General features: G+C 38.7%; 1 protein-coding gene across 1 annotated transcript in view; it reads left to right on the forward strand.

The window, feature by feature from the left end:
- LOC104403686 (cholesterol 7-alpha-monooxygenase) overlaps positions 1 to 5971 on the forward strand; it is a 6903-nt gene extending 932 nt beyond the window's left edge. The window contains exons 2-6 of the mRNA XM_010011920.1: positions 492 to 732; positions 1399 to 2012; positions 3138 to 3268; positions 4222 to 4397; positions 4999 to 5971. Coding sequence (XP_010010222.1) covers positions 492 to 732; positions 1399 to 2012; positions 3138 to 3268; positions 4222 to 4397; positions 4999 to 5298 — 1462 coding nt within the window. The 3' untranslated portion in view covers positions 5299 to 5971. The remainder of the gene's footprint in view (positions 1 to 491; positions 733 to 1398; positions 2013 to 3137; positions 3269 to 4221; positions 4398 to 4998) is intronic.
- The last annotated feature ends 3961 nt before the right edge of the window (positions 5972 to 9932 follow it).

The following is a 9932-nucleotide window of genomic DNA, read 5'->3' on the forward strand; positions in this document are numbered from 1 at the left end:
GATCTGGTCCAAATGGGATATGCCTACAATAACAACCTTTCTACACTGCAAGGTTATTCCTTTTGGTATTCAAATTGAATTGTGGATGCCGTTGCCCAAAAATGTGGTGGGATGCATTATTCAGTTATGGAACACTTTCATAAGTGTGCATGTTAGCTAATGGCAACAATTCTGCGTTTAAACAGGTGAAAAATATACTCTGATCTAGGGAAAAGAAAGATGACATAATCAAGCTGTTGTTTATTATGTTGATTATAATAAAGGCTGTTAAAATTATTCTTCCATAGAGTTATTCTACCATAGACCTCACTAAAGGCTTAGTCCTTGAAAAGAAGAAAAATTATTTGTCAATTTATTATTTGTCTGGGGAAAAGGAGGGTGTGCCATTTTTTTTACATTAAAAATTACATCAGTATTTTGCTTACCCGGTCGTCGTGGAGAAGAGCTCTTTATACATACTTACAAATTCAGTTTTTGTTTGTGTTTTGTAGGCGACAAGGTGAGCCACCACTTGAAAATGGGTTCCTTCCGTACCTGGGCTGTGCCTTGCAGTTTGGTGCGAACCCCCTTGAATTCCTCAGAGAAAAGCAGAAGAAGCATGGCCACATTTTCACTTGCCAAGTAGCAGGGAAATACATTCATTTCCTCACCGACCCTTTTTCATACCATGCATTGATCCGCCAGGGAAAACACTTGGACTGGAAAAAGTTTCATTTTGCTACTTCTGCCAAGGTACCCCTTTAAAAATGTTTTTCATATCTAACATGCAAAGTATCTGTTGGCATGACAGACATACCCAGTTAATACTGATAGCATAACTATGCCTTTGAAATAGAACTGTTTTCACATTTCTACACTTTTATTGTTTTAAACATTGGGGGCTTTTTTCCCCTTTCTTTAATGGAAAGGAAATCTGCACTGATTTAGATTTTCTAAGAATTACATTATTTAGACATGAAATATCTCAAACTGCTAAAGCAGAAATACAATTAACACCATCTGCAAAATGATAATGTAGCTTGCTGAAGCTGATACCTTCCTCAGGGGATTCTTACTACTAGGGAAGAGTTAGACCTAAGGCCTTAAAATAAGATGCAACACAATAACAGTTCAGCCAAACTCTTCATGAAGTAAGCAGAAATGCTCCTGTTGATGTCACTGGGAGTTGAATGAAGGTTTAGGTAACACCAATCTATTTGTAAACATCTATTCAAATATATTTTCATTTGCCTACTTCACTGCTTTGGTTAACTGAGAAAGTACCAGTGCTAGTATTAATAGCCCTTATTATGCTTCCCTTTAGTAAGCTATTATATGTTGTCTTTCATTTCTGTTAGACTTTATCATCAAGGTTACGGCAGCCCTTATTTATCATGTATACAATTTATTTTGTGACAGGCTTTTGGGCATGGTAGCATTGACCCAGCAGAGGGAAACACCACTGAAAATTTTCACCAGACTTTCATTAGGACCCTTCAAGGTAATGCCTTAGATGCCCTCATTGAAGCAATGATGGAAAACCTACAATACGCAATGCTGCAATCAAGAACGTCTAAACTTCAGTCTAATACCTGGGTGACAGAAGGACTTTATACATTCTGTTGCCAGGTGATGTTTGAGTCTGGCTTTTTAACACTTTTTGGTAAAGAATTTAATTCAAATAATGACAAAAATCTACCATCAAAGCAAGAAGATGAGCGTGCTCATATCCTGAATGCCCTTGAAAACTTCAAGGAATTTGATAGGATCTTTCCAGCCCTCGTGGCGGGGCTGCCCATCCACCTCTTCAAGAGTGCCCACAGCGCACGTGAGAAGCTGGGAGAGGCACTCCTCCACAAGAACCTCCTGAAGAGGGACAACCTCTCTGAGCTTGTCACCCTCCGCATGTTCCTGAATGACACTCTGTCAACCTTCGATGACATGGAAAAAGCAAAGACCCACGTGGCAGTGCTCTGGGCCTCGCAAGCCAACACCATTCCTGCCACGTTTTGGAGCTTGTTCTATCTTCTTAAGTAAGTCTTATGTAGAAGTATTTAAAAAACCCAACAAACACTCCAGGGCATTGCCACACTTTGTCAAGAAAGCTTTGGAGTAAATCTATATGATAAGATATTAAAAGTGCTGGTTGCAGTCAGAACATTAATTGTATGGAAGGCTCCCAATATAACTGGACAATTTTAGACCATCTCACTAGAGCTGGCAAAAGGATCTTTAACTTCATTATTGTTTTCACAGATACTTAGTAGAAAATAGTTTCTATAGTGATAGAACCTACTGAGGTTGCAGTGCAGAGTGCAGCTGCTGAGCTTGTTACTCATGAAAGGAGTGCACAGATAATACCATTTAATGTCCATTTTAGAGTGGGCTTCTGTGGAGCATAACTAACTCTTAAGTATGTATCTAAACTGATGATGATGTTATTTAGCCAGTGGCCTGTACCTTCATATTGACCTGCCAATGGTAATATCTGAGGTTCTTTAGTATTTTTCACTCCAAGAATCCGTTGGATTTAGGTCTTCTGGCCTTAGAGTCTTTTAAAAGCCTGTTTGATTGTGCATTCATCAGGACACTATTGCATCCTGTGTTATTTGTGTGTATTTCACCATAGCTCATACATTCCATGTCTGTAAGAAAGTCTGGACAGTGAAGGATACTATGTGGACTTTTATTATTAGGAAGATTCTTTTCAGCTAGACACGATATTGCCACATAATAAGATATCATCCAGGATAAGTGATGTTATAAAACTGATCTATTATCCTGTTCCTAAATCTTTTTACTCACAGTGGGGCTATTTCCTAATCTACAACTGATTGGTTCTTTTCTTATGCTTGGCATTGCTTTTTAGTGACATTACTGTTATTACCTGTTATGCACATCAGTTCTGTCCCACTTGTCACTGGAAACAGAATCAAATACTTGAGGTTCTTTTCCTTTTTTTGAAGCTTTCCTACCTTTGCCAAGACATGAAAAAGTGTAATTTCAGCCTCTGGCTGCGATATTTTCATTTTAAAAGGTTCTAGTTGTCATCCAGCAAACTAAATTTTAGTCAGGAAAAAAGTTAATTGCAACACCCCCTTTTTAAAGCATCCTTAAGTGTAAAATTATGCTATATTTCTGCTTTGTTTTTGTCTTAGGAACCCAGAAGCAATGAGAGCTGCTACCAAAGAAGTGCAAAGTATTTTGGAAAGTGATGGAGAGAAGATCAGCTTCGATGGCAAACGTATTTCCTTGAACCGAAAACAGCTGGATAATATGCCAGTGCTAGGTATGATTATTTTATGCAGGAGTACCAGAAAGCACACCACAATTTTCGCAGTCCGTATAAATGGTATATATATAAAAATATGGTATTTATATTACCATATAAATGCTTGCTATGGAATTACTATGGAAGTGGCTAACAAACACTAGAACAAAACCCTGTATGTACCTTAGCAATAGCCAAGAAAGTCAGTCTTCCCAATGTCGCAGGTGGTACTGAGTATCAAAATTCACATGAACAGCACTTTATCTTGGTAATGGCACATCTCAATGCTGCTACACTGCTGCGTAACACAGTGTTGGAGACACATGGATAATTCAGAACCGTGTGTTGTTTATAATGACTTTAGATCAATTAAAAGTGTGTTGCCAAATTTTATATCCCGGTTCTTATGACGTGAAGCAGAATCTTCTGATATAACTTCTATTTCTTCTTAACATTTTTCGAATTACAGACACATTTTTCAAAAGTGTCTGAGTTAAAGAGAGTTTTGAAAATGACACCCTTTAGCTACTCATGCTTTAAAAAAAATAGTATTTTTTATTATATTAAAATTGAAACAAAAAAGCCCACAAATTACTTTTTCTGAGCACTGCTTTCCATGCATTACCTCTTAAAAGTTTCAAAAAATCCTTATCACTGTACTGTTTCTTTTTGTTGTTATGTTTCCAGTTTTGAGTGGTTTGTTCTGTATCTCAGACTAAAAACGTATCTCACTTTCAAGTATTCTGTTACATCAATTATAAATTCTTGGTGTTATCTGCAGAAGGAATAATAATGCTAAAAAGAAATGAGAAAGATACTTTCTTAGACATTTAGAAAGTTATTGGTGAAATATTTCTTCTAATAAGTGCAGGGTTTGATCATGGGCCTGAAACAGCTCAAAATGCAGGACCTCCTTCAAGGACATACACGTACTATTTCCCTAGTAATCATTCCTTTTCCTCTCTCAACAGACAGCATCATTAAGGAGGCCATGAGGCTATCAAGTGCATCCATGACATTCCGAGTTGCCAAGGAGGATTTCACTTTGCACTTGGAGAATGATTTTTACAACATTCGCAGGGATGATATTGTAGCTCTTTATCCTCAACTGTTGCATTTTGATCCAGAAATCTATGCTGATCCCTTGGTAAGTATTTAGCAAAGTGCATTAAACTCCAAGCTCTAGCAGAAGCCAATATGCCTTTAAATAGAGCATTTGTCAGGGGTGCCCCATGGCTGGTTTACTACTGAACTCCAGACAGTCTGTTTTTACACCTCGATACGTAATGATAGGCAAGAAAAAGAATAAAGCTGGTGCAAGCACTATCTGCAAAACGTGTTTTAGTGTAACCAGAATGTGTGCTGCCAGCCCAAGATAGCCTTGTACTTACTGCCTTCCTCGGTGAGGAAAGATCACCATTGTGGGTGGTTGAGGGAGGACAAGGACAAGGATAAGATTTTCCAAAGGCACAGAATGAGAAATCTTTCAGTTCTGCTGTATGAACGAGAATGGAGATTATAACTTTAAGAGGGTCATAAAAGAAAAGGAGAGTTATCAGCAAAGAATCCACATACCAGAACTTCTCAGGGACTACCCTCTCCAAAATACCACCATGGGTCCTGGTGCTACTATAATACGCTTATTGCTAGAGGCTCGTCTTTCCCAGCCTGCATTTTGTGTCTTAATGGAATTATTTCTCTTTAAGGTATTCAAATATCAATTAACTGTTTTGTGGGTTTAATTACAGACATTCAAATATGATCGCTTTCTTAATGAGAATGGAGAAGAAAAGACTGACTTCTACCACAGTGGTCGCAAACTGAAGTATTACTATATGCCATTTGGGACAGGCACAGCAAAATGCCCTGGCAGGTTATTTGCTGTCCATGAAATTAAACAGTTTCTGGCTTTGATTTTTTCATATCTTGAGATAGAGCTTGTGGACAATGATGTGCAATGTCCTTCTTTAGATCAATCCCGTGCAGGACTGGGTATTTTGCAACCAGTCAATGACATTGATTTCAGGTATAGACTGAAATGCCTATGAATATATATGTATTCTATTATACATGTAAAGTATGTACTATGTAAGTGCACTACGTAAATTATACTACATATATATTTTATGTATATATGCAAATGAAATGTTGCAAGTCTTGGGAGAAAATCTGTATGAAGGTAACTCGTCTAATGGAAAATACATAATATATAAATACCATTATGGTTCCAGCATGCAGGAGGCTTAATGCACTGTGTTGATGCAAATGTCTCCCCTTTTACCATCCATTTTGATATGCAAGTTAGGATTTGAATTGTGTGTGTGTACAGCAGTTCTTTTTTCTTTTTTCTCTTTTCTGTCAGCAAATACTTTCCCAGAGGTAGTTAGAATTTCATGAGCTTATTCAAAATGATTGCCAAAATTCAACTACAGTTAAAAATTACTCTTTTTTATAATTGAAATGTGTGTGGGGAGGTGGTTGTCCCTGCAGGTGAAATCATTTTTTCTGTTGTATATAAAGGCAGATTCACAGTGGGGAGGGGAGAGTCTCCTGGGGAAGTACCTTTATGGTTTTATGAAAAACTAGAAAAAGACTTGAAGAAAACCTACAAAATTGTTCACGTTCTAGTGAAACCACAAAACTTGAATTATATTCATTGTAATACACTTTTCAGAAAGTTGTAACTGTATTAAAATAAAAGATATTGGCTGAACCAAATGCATCTCTAGCCTGTTTGTCATTTTAAAGTCTTAACATTATCAAAGGTTTGTGCACTCATCAAAAGCCCCTAACTCAGCTTTAAACTATCCAGCTCAAATGCCAATATGGGGATAAACAGTCAGCATGGATTTTGCACCATTATCTGACCTCCGTATTTCCATCAGCCTCCATTGATCATACTCCTTAGGTCTTCTAGTCTAATTCCATTAGAGTTATCATGGGTAGTATGCCCACACATCTCATTTTTAGTGGTGGCATCTTCGTAAGAACAGTTGCTCCAGGGATAATATAATTTGGTTCTCTCTAACATCCCTGTCCTTTTTTGCTCCAAATGATGGTTGGATGTCACAAAGGTCCATTTCTTAATGAAACATCTTCAGGCTACAAGAGATAGTTTTCTTCTCATCTGCTGATGAAAAGATCGAATGGACTTGAAATATTGTTGTTATCCTATTTTTGTTTCTAAGCACTTACGGTCTGACCTTTTGTCCTTGACTCAAAAGTAAGCCTCATCACAGAAGATGAGACACAGGACTTTTAGATGTTTTCAAGTTTCACATTCTGGTAAGACATCCAGTCTAGCTGACAGAGCTTTTCCTAAACATGGAATTATGGACTGAGTCCTAGAACTGCTTTAAATTATGTATCTGTTTCTTTTCTCGCTATCCACCATGCTAAATAGTCAAAGGTAAATAAAAAGATTCAATAGTGTGTGATTATTTCTTACCTGTGTGTTGTCTTTGTAATTTTATTCAGTCATTTTTCATTTTCAAAGAACAGAGAACATCAATTTGTTATTATTTGCAATATATATAATATTAAACTATTACATATAATGCAAGCAGGTTTGAATTGTAACTTTGATTTTCTTGGTAAGGGAAGCATCCAGTGTTTAGGTACAGCTTGTTTTCATACTTCTGTCAATGATATCTTTGTATAATTGATATACATTTATAAATAGCACATTCAGTGCAAGCTAGCCCTGACTTAGAGAACACCTGAAAGCCATAATATGTGCCTTGGCACATATTATTACCGTTAGAGTATCTGCTCCCTCTTAAACAAACCCTGCTTAAAACATGTGTTTTGGAGGGTAGCGAGGCTATGCAACAATTAAAGCAAAATATCCTTCCTTGATGAAAAGGAATTCAACACAGAATTACAACAGCATATAACAAAATATAAGAAGAATACTGCTAAACTAATTCTAGGTTCCCTTGAAATTTAAGACTTCTTTTACAACCTCTTGTCTCCTTCAAACTGACTGCTCCAGACAGCGGTTTAATGTCTTCTTTTGGGTCCCTTGATATGTGAGAAGTTCAAGTACTCAGTGGCTCCTGGAGCTGATCTGACTTTCAGCTACCCAACTGTAAGAAAAACATGGAAGATCGGTAGCAATTCTCCATGAATGGCTGGACCAATAGCCTGTGGGTTGATATTGAATGTATAAAACAACTGAGGCAACCATCTCTTTCTACTCAGTTCAGAAATCCTGTAACAAGAGGGGTATATCAACATATCTACAGGGAACTCTGCAGAGCAGTGACACTTTTTAGTGCTGACCTAGTGTTATGCAGCTGAAAAGGTCCAGTGTAACCCCCTGACTACACTTCCAATTCATGACAAATGACATACAGATGAACAGTTTGAATGGTTTCAGATAGGGATTTCTTCTTCTTTTATATTGGGCTATATACAAGTATTTTGTTTTGCTGCCATGGCTGCTACTCTTCTAACCTCAGTTAAACCCCTGTTATCAGGTTCACACAGATGCGAGTGAGGGGAGAAAAGAGTACAAAGTCTGTGGCTGCTATGCCTCAGCTAATATTATCAAATATTTCAGCAATCAATAGTCATCTACCTTGCCAGGGTCATGGACAACCACAAGGTTGTAACAGGGCAACTCTGTATAGGGCCTCTCCTAAGAGCAATACTTTTCTTAAGACAGAAGACCAAAAAAGTAAGACTAAAGACAATATGAGCAATTAGAAAAATATTGGGTAGATCCAGGCTGGTGGGAAGGAGGCTGCCTGTGCCATTGGTTGGGTGAGTATTTCACATTACGTACTTACTAGGTAGAATGTGTAAAGAGATATAAGCAGAAGCAGGGCAAAGACCTCACTCCCATGTGAGAACCCTAACCACTAGGTTAGCTCAGGTATTCATGCCTTTTCTCAGGTAATCTGTAGCCTGTTTTCTCTGAGAAATGGAACAGAATCAACAGGACAATTTGCATGACTCCCTGATGGTACCCTTTATAGCTAAAGTGCTCTCTTAGCTGAGAAAAGATTAATTTTTGACATGAGATTGAAGTCCCTGAGGTAGGGGAGGGTACTAAGTCTAGTCTCTCCTACACCCCAGGGAATGGCTCTAACATTGTGGTTGTCCTGTGAAGGGTAAGAGTAAGGGGTACCACCGGAGGGGGACGCAAGCACATTATAGATTAGTCACACCAAGGAGTTTAAATGCTAAAGCTTTTTTGGACCCACATGAGCTCTGCTTGGGGCTATCCAAGTGCCTCTGCAAAGTGATCTTGGAACTAAGAGCAAGACACAGGCAGCTGATGGAGAGCAGGTGGCTCATAACCCAGCAGAAGGAGGCATTTTGGCTGAGCAGATGGAATCCTGGCAGTGAAAATGCTTTGCAGTTTTCTGGCTAGAAGAAATCTTTACCTCATCATGGAGTTCTTGGAGGTGACACAATGATCTTGCTAATGAGACAACACACCTTACCGAAGTACACTTTTACATATCTGAAACCATGCTGGCCATAGCTGCTGTTCACCAGCTGGGATTCGTCCACAGAGAAATAACCTCAGAGAAGCCTTTGCTGGATGTTAAGAGTCATGTAGAACTACCCCAGTCAGAGTCATCTCCCTCCAGCGGGCTGCTTCTTTACAGCTGCTTGACAGGATGAAGGTAAAACCACCCTGCCTGAATTTTAAAAAGATGAAGTTGCCACTGCACTGTGTGGGAACTTGATCATGCTTTGAGGAGCTACCCAATGGCAGAGGGAGAGGACCTCCTGGTCCATGGATCCCAATGGGATGAGGTCCAAAGCTACGTGCTAAGTGCAGCTCTTCTCAGTCAAAACTACAGCACTTCTGGGCTCAAACAGAAGCAGAACTGTAGGCACCTAGTAGCAGAGCTGCCACTAAGTTCAGGCAGCCACTCTTCAGCTTGTCCACAGTGGATTTGGTGACTGCAGGTTTGAGCAAAGGTTTTTAAGCCCTACCCGAACTTCTTAAACAGTTTTTGTATTTTACTGTAGAAATATCAGGGTGAACTGGTGTAAGACCTCTCACACAAGTTTCTGAAGGGAAAAAATTAAAAAAGAGGAAGGAAAAAGAGGAAGAGTCATGGGATGTTTTTTTCTGAAAGCATGAAATAAATTTTAGTGGTAACTAAAGGTCAGTTGTCAGTAGGGTGCTTCAAAAGATATTATTCATGGTCTTGGTGTAAATGGATAGCTGTAGCAGCATAAATAGATATTTACCATTCATGAACTGCACAGAGTGCTACAGTCTCATGTCAGCAGCCTGAAGATAGGGCCAGGATCTGCTCTCATTTAGACCACCACAAGGTCAACACGGTTAAACAGCACACAGGGGGTCTTGATCATAATTGTGCCTACAGTCTGTCCCTCTTTGGCTAGCTGCATACAGGGGGTTTGGTGGTAAAAGCAGTCATTGCCTTATAATAAACTTAGAATTAAACAGAAAAAGGTTACATACCATTAAATGGACTGCTGTCAATGTAAATACCCAGCTTGCTAACTGTTGTTGACTTTGTTTTCTGCCAAGAAAAACAACTCTGTGGGACACACTTCAAATGATCTTCAGTGGTCCATGTGTCATGAAAGGAGAGGTCACTTCAGAGCAATGCACAAGAGCCACAGATTTTTAAAATTAAAAGTTCATTTTATGTAACTCACCAATAAGAAGATCCTGATGACCCTACCT

The sequence above is a fragment of the Nestor notabilis genome, unplaced genomic scaffold (genome assembly GCF_000696875.1).
Source record: "Nestor notabilis isolate BGI_N333 unplaced genomic scaffold, ASM69687v1 scaffold183, whole genome shotgun sequence".
Taxonomy (NCBI): domain Eukaryota; kingdom Metazoa; phylum Chordata; class Aves; order Psittaciformes; family Psittacidae; genus Nestor; species Nestor notabilis.